We start from the raw sequence: 21,887 nt of genomic DNA, 5'->3' as shown, positions 1-21,887 counted from the left end.
TATAAGAAGTAAGGTTTTAACCTTCATTTATTTTTTAGAATGTACTAAATACCAAATGCTGATGAGTTGTTTATGAGTTAATCGGCAATTAAACTCTTTTTTTTTTTTTTTTCAAATTGTTTTGAACTGCCTTAAATGATTCCAAATATCCTGACCCTCAGCCTCTATTCCCAGGTGCTGAAAAAAATTGTACAAATAAGAGAAGATGAACTATCCATTGTTAGTGATTATTGAGAAACTGTACGGAACATATAAAATACTGGATTAAATTCATATATTTTTCTTACTACAGGAAGAATATGGATTGAAAAAGAAGAACATATTAATTTAGAGGTAAAATATAAGCATTTCCTACCTATATACCTTAGATACTTATCTTTATCCTGTACCACTAAACAGTTTTATCATGGTTTAAAGAAATATATAGGCATACGATGTGAACGTGTCAATAACCTCAGAGTGAATGTATCAATAATGTGAATATGCTGGATTAAATAACCAGGATTAAGAGGGACTGGAATGATGAACTGTATCCAACAAGGTTAAAAATGATAGATTGAATGTCAGTTTCTTCTTTTGGGTGTAGAAAACTCACTCTGCAAATTCATAATTTTAAAAAAAGTTGGCTTAGCAATAGCACTTGGGAAAATTTAAAGAGTTATGGATGAGTATAGGTTCAATACGTTTATATGCCAGAGATTACTAGCTGCACCCTACAGTATGGTTATCTATCTATCTATCTATCTATCTATCTATCTATCCATCTATCTATCCATCTAATCATTTATCTATTTATCTGTCATATGTACAAGAAACCCACTTTAAATGTAAAGACACAAATAGGTTAAGAATAAAAGAATAGAAAAGCTATATCATGCTAATAGTAATCAAAAGAAAGCTGAATTATCTATATAACTACCTGGAAAAGTATCTTTGAGAGCAAAATATACTACTAGAAATAAAGATATTCATTTTATAATGATGACAGGGCTAATTAATCAAGAGGACAAATCTTACATGTGTATGCAACATTATACAAATGAAAAATTAGAGATATTTTAATACCTTTCTCTTAATAATTCATAGAACTAGTATACAGAGAATTAGTAAGACTATAAAAGACTTGAACAACATAATCAATGTGACGTAATTGACTTTCACAGAACCCTCCATTTAACAACAGGAGAACACATATCCTTCTCAATTGGACATGGGATATTTACGAATATGTGTCATGCCTGGGACATAAAACAAGTTTCAATATATTTTAAAAAATTAAAATCATACAAAGTATATTCTTTGACCATAATGAAATTATTAGATATTAATAACAGATACATCTCTGGAAATTTTCCAAATACTTGAAATGAAACAGCATGTGTCTGAATAATCCAAAAACAAAGAATAAATCAGAAGAGAAATTAGAAGAATTATAAACTGAAAGAAAATGATAATATACCATACCAAAATTTTGGGAATACAGCTAAAGCATTACTCAGAAAAAAATTATAACACTAATTACCTATGTTATAAAAGATGAAACATCTCAAATTGGCCATAGTTTCCATCTTAAAAAACTAGAATGAGATGAAAATCTTTAGCTTTTTTTGTTTGTTTGTAGCGTTTGTCTGCTTGGGGCAAATTCTTTGCGGTATTTTTTTTTTTTTTACTAGAATATGTATTTCTTTCTCCTTTGCTACTGAGGATGTTTTCTCTGGCGACAGAATTCCAAGCTCACAGTTCTTTCCTTTTTTCCCAACATTTTAAAGACGTTCCACTGTCTTCTACCTTCTGCTGTTTCTCCATAGTCTCTAGACTACATTATTTCATTGTTCCTCCATATACCATATGTTGTTTTTCCCTAGCTGTTGCAAGATATTTTTAGATTGTCTTTGGTTTTCAGCAGTTTTATTACAACGTGTAACATATAATTAAATAATATAAAATATAATTAAATTTATGTCTTTCACTAAGTTTCTGGCTATCAATTCTTCAAATATTTTTCTGCCCCAATCTCTTTCTTCTGTCTTTCTTGGATTCCAAAGGCACAAATGTAAGATCTTTAGATATTTTCCAGCAGACTCCCAATCTTCTCTTCTCTTTTATTTCAATCTTTCTTCCTCTACATTCTTTAGCTTGGATAATTTCTGAGTCTATCTTCAAGTTCACTGTCATCTTCATTCTTCTCTTGAGTCCATCCAGCAAACTTGTCATTTTAGGTATTTTATTTTTCAGTCTTTAAATGTACATTTCTTTTGTCATTTTTATTTCTTACCAATAATTCCTAACATTTCATTAATTTCAAGTGTGTTTTTTCCTTACATCATGGAGGATAGTTGTTATAGCTGCTTTAAAATGTTGCCCAATAGCTCCAGAATCTGGATCATTTCAGAGTGTATCTATCGTCTTTTCAACTGAGGATTGTTCACATTTTCCTGGGTATTATATAAGCAATTTTGAGTTGTATTGTGGATATTTTTAACGTTATGTTGTGGAAACTCTGTGCTGTTTAATCTTCTGGAGAAAGTTGACGTTTTTAAGTCGGCAATCAACCTAGTTATATTAGGAATATAAATTCTGTTCTAACTTTTGTTTTCAGGTGTTCAAATCTCAGTTCAATTTGCAAAGGCTTTTTTGTTCTCATATAAGTCTGTCCTGCTCAATAGCAGCTCAGGGATTAGGCTGAGAATTGTGTAGATTTATTCACAGGGTTAGTGCATACCCTTCTGTCTTTTATCAGGGATTTTCTTACAGTCTCTGGCAAACACAGGCCACGTTTTTTGGTTCTTTCAGTCAGAAACACAGTTTCTGTTGGAGATTTTGCTGTCAGAGCTGCCACTACCATCTTGTTTCTCTGCAACTAGGGTCCACCCTCAGGGCACAGCTCTACAGGCACATAAGTTAACAAAGAAAAAAAAAAGAAAAAGAGAAAACATCCTTATGTGGGTAAAATCTCCAACTTCTGATTTCCTCTCACAATTTGCCTCCTTGTGTTTATTTTTAAGGTGTCTTACATAGTTTTAAAAATATATTTTCATAAATTATAGTTGTAATCAGCAGGAGGGATGGTCTGTGGTGGTCTTATGCCACATGCCACAACCGGAAGAGCTAATTTTAATTCTCAGCACATACATAAGAGCCTATTATAATCAGGCCGTCAAAGGTTTCATATTACACCTAGTGTCTTTTGCTCTTTATCCTCTTTCATTTAGCTAGGTAATGCCTCCACTGTAGAGGGGGTGCCAAGGACAATGTAGCCACTATCCTGGGGGATATTTCATGGATACAGAAGACGATGCTCAGGTCTCTGGCTGGAAATTGTTTTTAACGAGCCAGGTAAACATTTGAAGAGTGTTTCTGGGCAGTGTCTGGCAGGAACAGGTATAGCCTAGAGGTACATAGTAGAAAAATAGACTGCTAATGCTATAATACAATCTAGAATCAAAAATAAGGGCTCATAATTGTGAAGGCTTTAGATCTCAGCCCTTAGTTATGAGATCTTGGAAAAATATTTAAACTTGCTGAATTTCAGTTTACTATTTTGTGAATATGCACATAAAATTTTCTCTCTTTTGGTGAAACGTATATAAAAGTGACAGTTCTTGGCATACATTGTATAGGCAAAATAGCTTTTCATGATATTCATAGAAAGCAAGTGAAACTGAAGACAAAAAACCTGGAAAAGTCAGAGAGTCTACAGTTCATATATAAGTCACGCAGCAAGGAAGGAATGTATCACGTGTTTATTTGCAGGATTCCAATGAGTTGAATGATACGTGACACTTTTTTTGAGGTAATCTCTCTGTATGCACACTTACACATTTTTAGAAGGACAAATAACTGAAATACGTGGTCAGTACAGGTAGACTGCTACCTCAGATAGCAAAAATCTCCCCTGAAGGAAAACAGAATTCATAAAGCAGGAGAAAGAAGATTCTGCCACTCAGTAAGCTAAAGGGATGAGATAAAAGGACTTGAATGTTTTTGGCAAAATGAAGGCCTATCTGCCTTAGATCAGAGTTTTAACTCAGGAATTGCATGACTCCCAGCATTTACATTTTAATATTTGCTGTTAATAAAAAGTATTTTAGCTACTGGATAAAAATAAAATTTTTTAAATCTCTGGAAATTATTTAATACATTTTGTATTTTTTGCATATTCAAAATATAGCTCTAATGAAATGACTTTTAAAACAATTTTATAAAACATACACTTTCAGCTTTCTGCTATTCTCTTTAGGTCTGTACTTGTTCATCCATCTTTAAAGTTCTTTATTGCTTCTTTTGTAGGTTAGAACTTTTTTAGGTCACAATGTAAAATTGAGGGAGATCTGGAGAAAGGGCAGAGATTAGGGTACAAGCCTGTCAGAAAAGAACAGAGAGAGAATAAATGAAATTTTAGTCATGTGGTGACCTATCCATTGATGGCTATGCCATCTGGAGAGAAGGAAAGTGTTCAGGGTTTTTGAACATTAAAAAAAAAAAGCCCTCAACAAGAATTCACTTTATTTTTAAGTGAGACGGATGTTAAGATCAAATATTTGACACTTTACCATCCTTAGTTTAGTGTCAAGTATTATAGGTAGCTGAATTCATAGATAAAAGCTATTGATTATTATAAAGATAGTTCAGACTTCTCTGGATTTTGGATATTTTTCACATGATGTACACTTAAGCAAACATTCGCTTATTTAACAACTGTGTGTTAAGGGCATAGTATTGTGCAAACCACTGTATTCAAAATACATTTTCCATAGCTTTTTATACTCAGCAAATTCCCAATACAATTGAAACTGCAGGATAAATTAAGATAATCCAAGTCTGAAGGACTGAGATAAGGCAGTGAATATCAAATAGATGGTATCTATAGTAAAGTTTCCAAAGAGAAAGGTCACTAGGAACAGGAGTGACCCAGGAACTTCAGGGTGGGTGAGTGATTTGACCTGAGCCTAGAAGATTACATTGGATGTAAAAGTAAATAGACGGTAAATAGATATATGACCTAGTCAGATAGAATGAGTGGTGTATGTTTAGTTAATAACGAATGATCCATCTAGATAGAAAACAAATTTTGTGTTGAGAGGTGATTAGAGGTAGGTTATAGCTAGATTGTATAGTATTATAAGGTTTTAAGCTAAGAAATTTCAAATTTACAGAGACTCTGTTAAGTGCAGGAGAGAATTAAGAAAACAAGGAAAGGAATATTATAGCAGCCAATCAAAGTAACCGATAGGTGAATCAATAATGTTGAATAGGATTTTGAGAATAATAAAAGTGATCTAAAAGAAACTAAAAGGATTTGTTGATGATTATATATATGGGTAAAAGAACGAATTGAAGCTAGGCGGAGTGGCTTACGCCTGTAATCCCAGCACTTTGGGAGGCGGAGGCTGGCGGATCACGAGGTCAGGAGATCGAAACCATCCTGGCTAACACGGTGAAACCCCGTCACTACTAAAAATACAAAAATTTAGCCAGGCGTGGGGGTGGGCGCCTGTAGTCCCAGCTTTTCTGGAGGCTGAGGCAGAATGGCATGGACCCAGGAGGAGGAGCTTGCAGTGAGTCTAGATGGGGCCGCTGCACTCCAGCCTGGGCAACAGAGCGAGAGTCTGAATCAAAAAAAAAAAAAAAAAAAAAAAGAATCAATTGAAATATAGAAAAAAAGTAGAACTACCATTTCATCCAGCAATCTCACTACTGGGCATCTACCCAGAGGAAAAGAAGTCATTATATGAAAGACACTTGCACATGTATGTTTACTGCAGCACAATTTGCAATTGCAAAAATATGGAACCAGCCTAGATGCCCATCAACCAACAAGTGAAAAAAAATGTGATATATATATTTACCTAAAATATATATATCACATTTGGGTGTGACCACTGAGTAATACCATCATGGTATACATATATACACACACACCATGGAATGCTACTCAGCCATAAAAATGAATGAAATAATGGCACTGGCAGAAACCTACATGGAGCTGGAGATTATTATTCTAAGTGAAGCAACTCAGGAATGGAAAACTAAGCATTTTATGTTCTCATGTATAGGTGAGAGCTAAGCTATGAAGATGCAAAGGAATAAGAATGATATAATGAACTTTAGGGACTTGGGGGAAGGGTGGGAAGTGGGTGAGAAATAAAAGACTACACATTGGGTACAGTGTACACTGCTTGGGTGATGAGAGCACCAAAATCTCAGAAATCAACACTAAGGAACTTTTCTATGCAGCCAAAAAGCACCCGTTCCCTAAAAAGTATTGAAATAATAAAAGAAAAGAAAATTAATTATAGAGAAGTTTTGATCAGGAATTACTTGATGATGGTGCAACAATTTATAGAAATAAGTAATTCAGAATGAAAGATGGTTTCATTGGTAAGCAGAGGACCATATTGTATAACTGTTTGGTTTAAAGAGATGGCTTTAAACCAAACTGTTTGGTTTAAAGAGATGGTTTAAGAGCAAGGCTAAAGCCAACATTTATTAAACCACTACACATCCATCTATCTTAAATTTACAAGAGCCAAGGAAGCCTCAGAAACAGTGCTGTCCAGATGGTTTAGAGAATGTGAAGACACAGTTTGCTTGGTGCCAATGTCCAGCGAAGTTTCATGAAAAAGCTGGTAACCAAATGTTCAAAAAGGAAGGGCTGGTTAAAGGTGTTTGTTGGCTATTAGAGGTCAGTGATAACAGGTTTTAGAACAATTAATGGTTTATTTCATTAAAAAAATCGGTAATCTTTGAGGGTCAATGTTTCTTTGGCAAAAAAAGTCATGAAACACAACAGACTATCCAGATCTGGACAGGTACTCTTCACTATCCTTTGCTTTGTATCTTATTCTTTGAAATGGTAGATCAATGTGAAAATGGGCCAACTCTGGAAGAACAATTTTTATTCATGGATGAAGGAAAACGCATTTGATAAGAAAATTGTCATTCGGAAATCATCCTTAATATTAAGAACTGACATTTATTTAGATTGAAGTGCATCTAGGTTGAAACAAAGATAAATTTCCTTTAAGTATCGAGATTTTAAAAACAACAAAAAATTAAGACTATCAGGGGACCCAACCAAGCTAATTTTAGAAGGATATATAGAACATTGATGTTTTTATATGTCAAACATTGCCATAGTCTGTGCTTTATTTTCACAACCCTCAACTGTTATCCTTACCAAGTCTAAGTGTTGCCTCTGTTCTACTTCAAAGGCACCACAATTTACTTGGTGCCAAGTACCGAGTTCACCACATTGTGTGTAGAGTGCCATTTGGGACATTAGGGTACTAGCCACTTGTGTTATTTTTTCAAAGAGGTCCATGAACCATTTGCACCAGAGAGCCTTCTGGAATGCTCATATTCTGCAGCAGGAGAGACGAAAACAAGTCTAGAAATGAAAGAGATGGTAGAGGAAGCCATGGGACCAAGAGATGCCTGTATTGCGCAGATGCAGATAGCCCAATCTATACTTACAGAATCAAAATTACTAGGAGTGGCACCCAGAAAAATGTATTTTAAAAACAAGAAACCCCAGGTTACACTCAGACACATTAAAAATGTAAAAGAAGAGTTTAAATAAAAAATTAAAAGTAATACAGTTTTAGTGTGTGTGTGGGTTCTTGTGTTTGACTCTACTTCTCTCTCTCTCGTGTTAATTTTCATATTGAAACTACTTTTCCCATCTTGTGTCTATGAAAGGATTGAATGGTACCACATTTGAGTTGTCTTCTATCATTCCTGACATTTCTTGCTCCTTGTTTTAAGAGCCTGAGAATGTGTGGGTAGATTCAATATCAGAAGAGAGTTTCATCCTATTGGCTATGTTTAGCACCTTCTGGAATGTGAATATTCTGGAGCAGAGAGAAGAGAGCAGCCTAGAAACTACACAGACTAGAAAAAAATCCATGAAGTCAGCAGAAAATGCATGGAGAGACACTGTAGAAGTCAATGGAAGACAGCATTTTAAGGAAGGATACATGGAAAAGTGCTAGAGGGGGTTTTAAAAAATATTTCAAATCTAACTGATTTTTATGTTTCTTTGTCATAGTGTTTTAAAAAACCGTGGCCAAGCTTTTTGTTTGTTTGTTTGTTTTTTTGGTTTTTTTTTTGAGACTGAGTCTTGCTCTGTCGCCCAGGCTGGAGTGCAGTGGTACGATCTCAGCTCACTGTAAGTTCTGCCTCCTGGATTCACGCCATTCTCCTGCCTCAGCCTCCCCAGCAGCTGGGACTACAGGCACACGCCACCACGCCCAGCTACTTTTTTGTATTTTTAGTAGAGACGAGGTTTCACAGTGGTAGCCAGGATGGTCTCGATCTCCTGACCTCGTGATCCACCCGCCTTGGCCTCCCAAAGTGCTGGGATTACAGGTGTGAGCCACCGCGCCCGGCCATGGACAAGCTTTTAAATACTTACACTACTTCATCAGTCTCTGTTTGCTAGAGTGAATCGAAAGGGAAAGAATTTTAGCAATTTTATTTTAGCTTGGGATCTCACAGGAGGAAAGTAACTCTCAGAGCAAAGCTTCATAGATTTAATAAAAGATAAACAATACTTTTCATCAAACTTAATATTAAACATAACAGAACTCTAGGCATAATAATTCATTTTAACATTAATATAAAATCAAGCCCAATTTTAGTCTATTATTTTGGTATGTGAACATACTAAAGGATTGACAAATAAATAACAATTAGCTAAAACTTGAAATTAGCAAATAAAATATGTTGAGAATTTATAGATGGATTTTTACGTCATTTATAGTAGAAAGTTGTTTTAAGCAGAAGAAACAAAATAATCATTTAAAGGAAGCTGTGGAAAATGCAATGCATAAATTTGCTGTGATGATTTTTGGAAGATGTAAACATCCTAATTCTTAGTTGTTCATATGAGAAGTAAGTTGACATTCTTTTGTTTAACCAAGGCTTTACTGACACCTACTATATACTTGGCCCTATTCTATACACCTTGGGTTATAGCAGTGGCACAGGGGAGGAAAGAAAATAAAGTAGAAAAGAAAGATTGAAAGTGGCAACAAAGGGGAGCAGTGTTGCAGTTTTGCATTTGGGAATCAGATAGGTCTTTACTGAAAAGGTGTCAGTAAAATACAAGCATTCAGGACATGTGAGATTGAGCCATGGAGAATATTGATCCATGAACTTGCGGAGAGCATTCTAGGTAAATGGAGTAGCAGATACAAAAGTCCTGGGGCAGTAACAAGTCTGCCATATTCAAGGAACAACAAAGAAGGCACTGAGGCTGGCATGGAGTGACTGAGGGAGTCTGTGGTAGGAGATGAGGTTAAGAGGTCAAGAGAGCAGATTGATAGGGTCTCACAGGTCATTAACAAGTACCTTGACTTTCGTTACAAGCTATAGGAGACTCCTTCCCCAAAGGGATATGAAGGGAGGAATGACAGGATCTGACTTCTATTCTCAAAGGAACATTCTGGCTGCTAGATTAAAAAGAGATTATAAAGAAGGACAGAAGCAGGGACAACTGTTAAGAAACTGCAGCAGTAATTCAAGTAAGAGATGCTGGTGACTTGAACCAAAAATGGAAGCAGTGGAGGAGAAAGTTGGTGTGTTCTGGATTTATTTTGAAAGCAGAGTAACAGAATTTGCTGGTAAAATGGATGTAGCTTGTGGGGAAGGAGAGGAGTCAAAACGACTCTCAGGTTTTAACCTGAGTAACTAGAGAATGAAGGTGCTATTTACTGAGATAAAAAAGGTGGCAAATAATGTAGGTTTAGGGGGCAGTCATGAGAAGTTTGGTGCATATTGAGTCTGAGACGCCTATTATATTTATACTAGGGTTATTGATAGTCAGTTGTACAAACAACTCTGGATTTCAGATGAGAGTTCCAACCTGGAATTGTAGATTTGGAAAAGAAAAACAAGTAAGTAATGTTTAAAGCCATGAGGCTAGAGGTAGAAAAAGAGGAGAGGTCTAGGACTGAATTTTAGGGCATTAAAATAAAACCTTTCAATGTTAAGAGATTAGGGAGAAGACAGGAACTAGTAAGTAAACTGAGAAGGCAGACTGAAGCAAGTATGACTACATCATTAATAGCTCTTTTTGAGAGCATTGGTAATGTAGAGGTTCTCATGACCCTAAGTGTTTTTTCACTATTTTTAGGGTCATTTGGTCATTTTCTATTTACCTACAACTTGATCTCAATTTTAAACTCTCAATCTTAAATTCTTGCTCTTTCCCATTCACTCCTCCTATCCCTGCTTCAGTCTCACATCACATTTATTTTGAAGATCTTCATTGGTACTGTAATTTCATCTGAGTGTAAAATGCATTTTTGAAAACTGTCAAAAGTAATTTGGTGATTCATCTGGTGAATGAAATGGGTGACCAGGTTGGTTAATATCACTTTTGATAAAAAATCAGGAGTGACCATTGAGTAATATCACCAAGTTTACTGTTTGGTTTACATGCCCAGTCTAAAAGCAATTTCATCAGGCATGCTCTAAAATGTTTTGAGCAATGATAACATTACTGGAATAAATATATTATTTCTAAGAGGACTGTGTTCAAGGCTTATTTTCATATATGAAATACATATATAAGTTTTGTTAATTTGATTAACAATATTTCTTAATATTCTATTGTTTTATCATATATGTTTATATAGTTGCTTAAAATCCATCAACATGCATGTAGCCATAAACAATGTCGAACTGAATCTTCATTTTGCAATGTAAGGGTTTCTTAAAAAACTGCTATTCTCATTTAAGGTGATTATCTAGTGAAAAACAATGGAAAATAATTGTTTTAATTAGTAAAAGATTTGCAAGAAAATTTTAAAACATTTGCCCAGATACTACAAAAATTGCTGATAGTGAGCACCAGAGGTTTACAAACACGCCTTCTTGGATGTCTGAATAATAATGAATTTGTAATGAATGTATTCTCTTCAAATTATGCCAATTATTTGTTCACCAAACAAATATTTATTGTTTTAATATGTTATGGACTCGTGTCATATGGAGAAGAGTTTGCTCTTTTAGATCCTTCCAAAGGCATCCTCAGAGATTTATATGCACAAAGAAGAGAGCAGAAATTGTGTTACTGACTTTCTCCACATCTGACATAGTCTCCTGGGAAGTTTTTACCATGTGGAGAACCCGTTTCGTCTAGGCTCGAGGAAGATTAAAATAGTTGGTGAGGTTTAGTGTTTTCCTTCTATGTTTGCTATACCCCAACTCAGGTCATTAGTCACTTACCCTGTGACACAGAAAGCTTCCTCTCTTTCTTAATGATATGGTCCAGTTACCATCAATGCCTCTGACTTGTGCCAACCTTAAGTGGCATGAAATAGAGAATGGAACTTTTAGTTTTCTTTGGAGGCTAACTACAGATTTTGTTCTAGGTTCTGGGATGGGGACACGGAAACAAAGATGGGGTTTCCGTTCTCAAAACACTATTATATTTTGAGGAGAAGGAAACATGCATAAGGAATTATATCACAATATGATAACTGTATGATGCTATGAAGTCAATGTACAATGGGAGTTTGGGAGAGAACCCTAAGAGTTCTTGGTTTCAGGGAAGGTACTGGCGTGATGCAAAGAGATGGAGTGAATTCTCCACCAAGTTCAGCATGTTGAGGTAGTTGGAAATTATTGGGACCCAGCCTTTTTTCTTTTACCCTTCGATCCTCCAGCTAATCCGGTTACTTCAGAGCCTTTTCCCTAGTTTTTTCCTGACATTTTGAATGAAGTTTAATGTTCATTTTAGGACTTTCCTTGTGAAGTATTTTAGAGTCTTTACCCCAAGGATCACAGTCATCCTGACGCAAAAATATTGTAATTGGCTCATTGTTCCTTACTTAAACTTGGCCGAGATACTCATTCCTCTAACTAATGTTGACACTAATTGCCCAAAGAGGTAAGTGATTTCTGAATGTAGGCTTACATGTTTCTTATTATACATAATAAACTTACAATGTTTTTCATGTGTTGCACTAGTATGGTCAGCTTCACATCCTCGTAGGATATGACTAACTGCACCTTAGGCTTCTTGTCTGGAAACTTCTCACCTGATAAAATAGTAGAATTTCAGTGAGTTCAGTTGGAAAAAGCTCAGCACAGGAGCAATCAAACATTTAAAAACTAAAACAGGACTAATAAATAATAAGTAGAATAACATTCTTCAGATAATGTTGAAGAATCTTAATGCTCTTCAGGAGGTGGAGTTGATTAGATAGAGATGGGATTTGTGTCTAATCTTTAACTCTTCCCCTAATATTTCATATTTTGTTTTGATTGATACCATTATTTTCTCAACAACTTAAGCTTAAAACCTCAGTGTCATTTTTGGGTCCAATTTTCTCCTTAGCATTCATTATAATGAGCTTGAAGTATTAGAGGTCACAGAGATTAAAAGTGTGGCCTTTAGAAATCAGTGAACCTGAGGTTCAAGGCCCAGCACTACTATTCATGACTTTGTCATCATGACTAAATTAATCAACTTTATATAAAATGGAAATAATAGTTACATTTTGAGATGGGTTGTTGAGATGATTAACTGATAAAATTCAAAAGTTGTGACATAGTAAGTGGTTAATTTGTACTAATCTCTTTTTTCTCATCCCATAGCACCTAATTCAAATTCATATAAACATTATGCCTAAACTACTAGGACATTCTCTCACACCTCCCACTCCCTGCACAGAATCCAAATCTATTTGTATACCATTACCAATGTAAGTTTCAGACAACAACTTTTTTTTTTTTTTTTTTTTTTTTGAGATGGAGTCTCGCTCTGTCGCCCAGGCTGGAGTGCAGTGGCCGGATCTCGGCTCACTGCAAGCTCCGCCTCCCGGGTTTACGCCATTCTCCTGCCTCAGCCTCCCGAGTAGCTGGGACTACAGGCGCCTGCCACCTCACCCGGCTAGTTTTTTATATTTTTTAGTAGAGACGGGGTTTCACCGCGTTAGCCAGGATGGTCTCGATCTCCTGACTTCGTGATCCGCCCGTCTCGGCCTCCCAAAGTGCTGGGATTACAGGCTTGAGCCACCGCGCCCGGCAGTTTCAGACAACAACTTTTATAAAATTATTTTTTGATCAAAATGCCTTTCATAGATTTCCATTGCTTATGAAAAAAGGTCTAAATTTGTCAGCCTTGTATTGTAACTTCTTATTACTGTTTTATTTCCCACTTTTATTCTATACTTTCATTCATATGTTTAGTTCTACAAGCAGGCTCTACTATTTCTTTCTAGTAGTTTCTCATATTATTCCTTGCAATTAAAATGATCTTGTTAACCATTTTTGTCTATTGAACTTCTAACTTTCTTCAAAGCTTAATTAAAATGCAAAATAGTTTGTGTGGTCATCTCTCCCTGAACTCTCCTAGCACAGCCTTTATCATGGAATATTTACATTGTAATTATTTTATATGTCTCAATTTGTTTAGGGGATTACAATCTATCTCAGGGCTTACTTTTTACCCCTATATCCCCAAAGGGCATAAGCCAATGCTTACTCCATAATGTGCACATTAAACATTTATTTAATAACAACAGTAACCTTAATTTTTCTTTTGAGTTGTATCACAACATCATTAAAATGAGAATTTTAGTTTTTTTAATTAAAAATTTATTGTTTACTGCCCAAGGATTAAACATAATTTATAGTTTTACTAATATTTCCCTTATAATCTCTGGTTGTATGTTATCTGGGGGAATTTAGAGATCAATTTATTAATAACAAAGAATTTGTCAATGGTCATCAGATAGTTAATCCTAACTTTCTAATCTTCTCTAATATTTGAAAATTATACCCGAGCAGTGTAGTTATACCTGATCAGTATAATTTTCAAATATATAATTTTTCAAAGCTTTCTACGTTTATTTGAGTAATTTATACATTATATGAGGTGATATTAATTTTATTGTTAATAATATGGATTTCTGACATTGAAAAGGATGTTTTTTTACCATTGAAATGGTAATATAATAAGAAATCACTTGTAATATCTTGATTACAATAACTGGGAGATGTGAGTTAGAGATAGTATGAGTTAATTCTGAGTAAGACTGAAGTAAATTGCATTTCATAATAAAAAGATGTTTGGTATAAAGGTGTTAAAAATGCTGATAACATTTTGAAGCACAATGAACACCATATTTGAATTACAGAGTAGAAGAATTGTTAAGTAGACATCCAATGTATTTAATTAGAGAAGTTTTAATTCGAAGGTAGAAAATTAGCATAAATTTGTGATTGACTGCCTAAATAGTACAAGTACAATTGCCACTTGAACTGACTGAAGATGATATTTCCCCCTCGACCTCTTGTGCAAGATTAGTAACTAAAGTATCCATCAAAACATGCCAGAGCTCAGAACCCAGTGAAAATTCACACCACTAGGAATTGACACTCAGTAGTCAATGTCTAAGTAGGAGTAGAGACGTTTAATATTTCTGTAGCTTTGACTGTGTGCCAGGCTAAGAGCTTTATGTACAGTAACCCATTCAATCATCATAGCAAATCTATGAAATTTGTATTATCTCCATTTTACACATGAGGAAACTCAGGCACTTGATCCAAAGTCATAGAGACAATAAATGGTACAGGTTTAAGTGATCTCCAAAGTCTGTGTTCATAAGTGTCTGGTTTATAAGCCAGGCGACAACATAAGAAAAACAGCTTAAATGAACTCAAGAGGGACATTTGTGAATAGCTTAATATGTTCAAGAAGACGCTAGGATATGCTGGTCTTCTGCTTCAAGTTAGTCTGAAGGATTCAACTATGCTTAGATTAACCATTTATAGTAACCCCAAGAACTGTTAAAATATTTTTGATTTTAAGGATGATTGTGTTGAGATGCTTGATGCAGGGTACTACAGCAGCTAATACATTGCTTATTATGCAAAATATGTCCATTGGCATTAGAAAATGGTATCTCAAGTTTTCACTTTTTTCAGATGATATATTCATATGAAAAAAATTTTAAGTACACATAAAAAGTCTTCCTAACATCTATCCACCCAGTTCTCCCATCATTATTTTATTAGTTCCCAATATATCTCTCCAGAGGGATACATTTTTGGGGGGAGTTGCTTCATATTTGCAAATATAGATAAGTACTTCTATTTCACTCTTTTTAATAAGCATAGTGTATTCATCATTCTCCACATATATCTTGGAGATATTTTCATATCAGTAATACATATCTTTATTTTTAAAAATACAGGTTCTTAGTATTCCATTATATGAAAATACTATAACCAGTTGCTAATTCATGGGCAAGTGGATTGTTTCCAATGATTTGCAGCTATTAAAAATCATGTTGCATGAATCATTTTGTGCCTGCATCATTCTGTACAATGATGCAGGTACATCATTGTACCTTACTTAAACTGGGCCGAGATACCCATATCAGATGACACCTATAGTCATCTGATCTTCCATAGAGCCAAAAAAACAAGCAAGAGGGAAAGGACTTCATGTTCAATAAATGGTTGTTATATACACAAATATCACAAGATAAACTTCCAATATCAGGATCGCAGGTCGAAGAGTATTAGCATTTGTAATTTTGATGAATATTGCCAACTGCCTTCCATGGAGGTTCTAACAATTTGCATTATTACCAGCAGTGTATGAGTGCCTGCTGATTTATAACCAAGCTTGTTAATTAAAGTTTTGGGGTTTTGCCAATCTGATTAGAAAAAAATGGTGTCAGTGTAATTTAAATTTGCATTTATTTGAGTGAGGCTGAGTATCTTTTCACTTGGTTAAGAGTCACTTGTGTTTTCTTTTTTGTGGGTTATCTTTTTATACTATTTACTCAATTTTTTATTTGGTTGTATATCTTTTTCTTATCATATTCTACATGATAGTTAGGTGTTAGATAATAAATCCCTTGTCTGTAATGAATTGCAAAAATTTCACCCATTTTGTCATTTACCTTTTTATTTTTTTGAGTTTGCTATGGTGCTTTATGGCATGCAGGGTTGTATGGCTTCTGGACTTTGGAGTCACAGCTATAGTAATTCATTTCAAGATTATAAAGCAGTTCTTCTGTTTTCATTGTCACATGTGTGATTTCATTACTTATATTTAAAATACTTCCTCCATTTGTTACTTATCCTGGCATATGGTATGAAGTATAGTATCCCAACACCAGTTTTTGAATTTTTCCTTACAGTTTTGGACACATACTAAACTCCTGACTGTATTTGGCCATACAGGTATTTTTGAAAATCCTATTACATTGCATTTATTCATCTATTTATGCACTGAAACAGCACTGTTTTAATTATTGAGGTTTTATAATATGTTTTGATATCTAGTGGGCCTTGTCTTCACTCATTACTCCGTTTTTACTAAGTTTTTCTATTTTTTCTTTCTTTTCTTTGTTTATGAGCTGTAGAATTAGGCTATCTACTTGGAAGAAAACCGGCTAATTTTTTTTAAAAATTTTATTACATTTCAAAATTAATTGGAAATATATGTCTTTATGATGTTGAATTTTCCTAAGAGGATAATATGTCTATCATAAATAAGAGAATTCAACAAAAGTATCAAATACAAAATTGATATATAGATATCAATTATATGTTATATATAGATATAAATTTACTACATAAAATGTGCATTTTATATATGTATATAACCACCATTTATTGAACATGAAGTCCTTTCCCCCTTGCTTGTTCTTTTGGCTCTATGGAAGATCAGATGACTATAGGTGTGCAGCTTTATTTCCCTAGTTTACATTCCCACTAGCAGTGTAGAAGTGTTCCCTGATTGCCACACCCATGCCAACATCTACTGGTTTTTGATTTTTTTATTATGGCCATTCTTGCTGGAGTAAGGTGGTATTGCGCTGTGGTTTTGATTTGCATTTTCCTGATCATTAGTGACAGTGAGCATTTTTTCATATGTTTGTTGGCCATTTGTATATACCTTCTTTTGAGAATTGTCTATTCATGACCTTAGCATACTTTTTGATAGAATTGTTTGTTTTTTTCTTACTAATTTGTTTGAGTTCATTGTAGATTCTGGATATTAGTCCTCTGTCAGATGTTTAGACTGTGAAGATTTTCTCTCACTCTGTAGGTTGTTTGTTTACTTTGCTGACTGTTCCTTTTACTGTACAAAGGTGCTTTAGTTTAATTAGGTCCCAGCTATTTATCTTTGTTTTTATTACATTTGCTTTTGGGTTGTAGGTCATGAAATTGTTGCCTAAGCCAATGTCTAGAAGGGTTTTTCCAATGTTATCTTCTAGAATTTTTATTTAGTTTCAGGTCTTAAGTTTAAGTCCTTAATCCATCTTGAGTTGATTTTTGTATAAGGTAAGAGATGAGGATCCAGTTTCAATCTCCTATATGTGGTTAGCCAATTATCCCAGCACCATTTGTTGAAAGGATGTCCTTTCCCACTTTATGTTTTTGTTTGCTTTGTCGAAGATCAGTTGGCTGTAAGTATTTGGGTTTATTTCTGGGATCTCTGTTCTGTTTCATTGGTCTATATGCCTATTTTTATACCAGTACCATGCTGTTTGGGTGACTACGGTCTTATAGTATAGTTTGAAATCAGGTAGTGTGATGCCTCCAGATTTGTTCTTTTTGCCTAGTCTTGCTTTGGCTATGCAGGCTCTTTTTTGATTCCATATGAATTTTAGAATTGTTTTTTTCTAATTCTGTGAGGAATGATGGTGGTATTTTGATAGGGATTGTGTTGAATTTGTAGATTGCTTTTGGCAATATGCTCATTTTCGCCATATTGATTCTACGCACCCATGAGCATTGGAGGTGTTTCCATTTGTTTGTGTCGTCTGTGATTTATTTCAGCAGTGCTTTGTAGTTTTCCTTGTAGAGGTCTTTCGACTCCTTTGTTAGGTATATTCCTAAGTACTTTATTTATTTTTATCTTTGCAGCTATTGTAAAAGAAGTTGAGTTCTTGATTTGATTCTCCGCTTGGTCACTGTTGGTGTATAGAAGAGTTATTGATTTGTGTACACTAATCTTGTATCTGGAAACTTTGTTGAATTCTTTTATCAGTTCTAGGAGCTTTCTGGAGGAGTCTTTAGGGTTTTCAAGGTAAACGATCATATCATCAGCAACGAGGGACAGTTTGATTTTCTCTTTATGGATTTGGATGCCCTTTATTTCTTTCTCTTTTCTGATTGCTGTAGCGAGGACTTCCAGTACAATGTTGAGGAAGAGAAGTGAGAGTGGGCATCCTTTTCTTGTTCCAGTTCTCAAAGGTAATGCTTTTAACTTTTCCCCATTCAGTATTAGGTTGGCTGTGAGTTTGTCGTAGATGGATTTTGTTACATTATGTCCCTTAATGCTGATTTTGCTGAGGGTTTTTTTCTTTTCTTTTCTTTTCTTTTTTTCTTTTCTTTTCTTTCTTTTTATTTTTTTTTTTTTGAGACAGAGTCTCACTCTTTTGCCCAGGCTGGAGTGCAGTGGTGCTACCTTGGTTACTGCAAGCTCCGCTTCCTGGGTTCACGCCATTCTCCTGCCTCAGCTTCCCAAGTAGCTGGGACTACAGGCATCCACCACCACACCCAGCTAATTTTTTTGTAGTTTTAATAGAGACGGGGTTTCACCATGTTAGCCAGCATGGTCTCAATCTCCTGACCTCATGATCCATCTGCCTCGGCCTCCCAAAGTGCTGGGATTACAGGCGTGAGCCACCGCGCCTGGCCTGCTGAGGGTTTTAAACATAAAGCCATGCTGGATTTTGTTGAATACTTTTTCTGCATCCGTTGGAATGGTAATGTGATTTTTGTATTTAATTCTGTTTATGTGGTGTACCACATTTATTGACTTGCATATGTTAAACCATCCCTGCATCCCTGGTATGAAACCCACTTGATCATGGTGGATTATCTTTTTGATATGTTGTTGGATTTGGTTAGGTAGTATTTAGTTAAGGATTTTAGCATTTACATTCATCAAGGGTATTGGTCTGCAGTTTCCTTTTTTGGTTATGTCCTTTCCTGGCTTTGGTATTAGCATGATGCTGGCTTCATATAATGAATTAGGGAGGGGGTCTTTCTTTCTCTGTCTTGTGGAATAGTGTCAAAAGGATTGGTACCAATTCTTCTTTGAATGTCTGGTAGAATTCTGCTGTGAATCCATCTGGTCCTGAAATTTTTTGTCAGTAATTTATTAACTACCATTTTAATCTCACTGCTTATTATTGTTCTGTTCAGGGTATCTAATTCCTGATTTAAGCTACAAGGGTTGTATTTTTCCAGGAATTTATCCACGTCATCTAGGTTTTCTAGTTTATGTGTGTAAAGGTGTTAATAGTACCCTTGAATGATCTTTTTTTCAGTGGTGTCTATTGTAATATCTTCTGTTTCATTTCTCTGTGAAATTATTTGGATTTTCTTTCTTTTCTTGGTTAATCTTGCTAATGGTCCATCAATTTTATTTATATTTCCAAAGAACCAGCTTTTTGTTTCATTCATCTTTTGTATTTTTTTTTTGTTTCAATTTCATTTAATTCTGCTCTGATCTTGGTTATTTCCTCTCTTCTGCTGGGTTTGGGTTTGGTTTGTTCTTGTTTCTCTAGTTCCTTGAGGTGTGACCTTAGATTGTCTGTGTGCTCTTTCAGACTTTTTGATGTAGGCGGGCTGTGAACTTTCCTCTTAGCACAGCCTTAACTGCATCCCAGAGGTTTTGATAGGTTGTGTCATTATTGTCATTCAGTTCAAAGAATTTTTTAATTTCCATGTTGGTTTCATTTTTGACTCAATACTCATTCAGGAGCAGGTTATTAATTTCCATGTATGTGTGTGGTTTTGAAGATTCCTTTTGGAGTTGATTTTCAGTTTTACTCCATTATAGTTTGAGAGAATGTTTGATATAATTTCAATTTTCTTAAATTTATTGAGGCTTATTTTATGGCCTATCATATGGTCTATCTTGGAGAAAGTTCCATGCACTGTTGAATGGAATGTGTATGCTGTGGTTGCTAGATGAAATGTTCTAGATATATCTGTTATGTCCATTTGTTCCAAGGTATAGTTAAAAATCATTGTTTCTCTATTGACTTTCTGTCTTGATGACCTGTCTAGTGCTGTCAGTGGAGTACTGAAGTCCCCTACTATTATTGTGTTGCTGTCTATCTCATTTCTTAGGTCTACTAGTAACTGTTTTATAACTTTGGGAGCTCCAGTGTTAGGTGCATATATGTTTAGGTTTGTGATAGTTTCCTGTTGGACAACGCATTTTACCATTATATACTGTCCCTCTTTGTCTCTTTTAACCGCTGTTGCTTTAAAGTTTGTTTCATCTGATATAAGAATAGCTAACCCTGCTCACTTTTGGTGTACATTTGCATGAAATGCCTTTTTCTACCTATTTATTCTAAGTTTGTATGAGTGCTTATGTGTTAGGTGAGTCTCCTGAAGGCAGCAGATAGTTGGTTGGTGAGTTCTTATGCATTCTGTGGTTCTGTATCTTTTAAGTGGAGCATTTAGGCCATTTACCTTCAATGTTGGCATTGAAATGTGAGGTACCATTGCATTCATCATGCTCTTTGTTGCCTGTGTACTTTCGTTTTTTGTTTGTTTGTTTGTTTTGCTTTGCTTAGCTTTTTAACTTGCATTTTTGTTTTACAGGTCCTGTGTGATGCATGCTTTAAAGATATTCATTTTGATGTGTTTCCAGGATTTGTTTCTAGATTTGGAGCTCTTTTTAGCAGTTCTTGTAGTAGTGGTTTGGTAATGGTGAATTCTCTCAGCATTTGTTTGTCTGAAAAAGACTGTATCTTTCCTTCATAAATGATGCTTAGTTTCACTGGATATAAAACTCTTGGCTGATAATTGTTTTGTTTTAGGAGGCTGAATATAGGGCCCAAATGCTTTCTGGCTTGTAGGGTTTTTCCTGAGAAATCTGCTGTTAATCTGATAGCTTTTCCTTTATAGGTTAAATGGTGCTTCTGTCTCACAGGTCTTAAGATTCTTTCCTTTGTCTTAATTTGGATAGCCTGACGACAATATGCTTAGGAGAAGAACTTTTTGCCAGGAATTCCCAGGTGTTCTTGGTACTTCTTCTATTTGCATGGCTAGGACTCTAGCAAGGCTGAGGAAGTTTTGCTTGATTATTCCCCCAGATATGTTTTCCAAGCTTTTAGAAATGTCTGCTTTCTAAGGAACACCGATTATTCTTAGGTTTGATCATTTAACATAATCCCAAACTTCTTGGAGGCTTTGTTCATATTTTCTTATTCTTTTTTTCTTTGTCCTTGTTAGACTAAGTTAATTCAAAGGCCTTGTCTTCAAGCTCTGAATTTCTTTCTTCTACTTGTTCAATTATATTGCTGAGAATTTCCAGAGCATTTTGCATTTCTAAAAGTGTGTCCAAATTTTCCTGAATATTTTATTTTTTTAAGCTATCTATTTCCTTGAATATTCTTCCCTTCACTTCTTGAAACATATTTTGGATCTCCTTGCATTGGCCTTTGCCTTTCTTTGGACTTTCCCTGATTAGCTTAATAACTAACCTCTTGAATACTTTTTCAGGTAAATCAGGGATTTCTTCTTGGTTTGGATCCACAGCTGGTGAACTAGTGTGATTTTTGGTGGGTGTTAATGAGCCTTGTTTTGTCATATTACCGGGGTTGGTTTTCTGGTTCCTTCTCATTTGGGTAGTTTCTGTCAGAGGGAAAGTCTAGGGCTGAAGGATGTTGTTCAGATTTTTTTGTCCCACAGGGTGTTCGTTGATGTAGTATTCTCCCCCTTTTCCTGTGGATGTAGCTTCCTGTGAGCCTAACTGTGGTGATTGTTGTCTCTCTTCTGGGTTCATCCACCCAGTGAGCCTACCTGGCTTTGAGCTGGTACTGGGGGTTGTCTGCACAGAGTCCTTTGATTTGTACCATCTATGGGTCTCTCAGCCATGG

At 35.1% G+C, this 21,887-nt stretch overlaps 1 protein-coding gene across 1 annotated transcript in view; it reads right to left on the bottom strand.

Annotated features, from left to right (window-relative positions):
• Nucleotides 1-21,887, bottom strand: part of PIK3C2G (phosphatidylinositol-4-phosphate 3-kinase catalytic subunit type 2 gamma) — a 383,353-nt gene that overhangs the window by 30,778 nt on the left and 330,688 nt on the right. Inside the window, 1 exon segment of the mRNA XM_007967793.3 lies at nucleotides 11,956-12,050. Within this exon segment, the coding sequence (XP_007965984.3) occupies nucleotides 11,956-12,050 (95 nt within the window).

The sequence above is a fragment of the Chlorocebus sabaeus genome, chromosome 11 (genome assembly GCF_047675955.1).
Source record: "Chlorocebus sabaeus isolate Y175 chromosome 11, mChlSab1.0.hap1, whole genome shotgun sequence".
NCBI classification, from domain to species: domain Eukaryota; kingdom Metazoa; phylum Chordata; class Mammalia; order Primates; family Cercopithecidae; genus Chlorocebus; species Chlorocebus sabaeus.
Note: the sequence above shows the minus strand (reverse complement) of the source record. Positions and strands in the feature narration are given on the sequence as shown.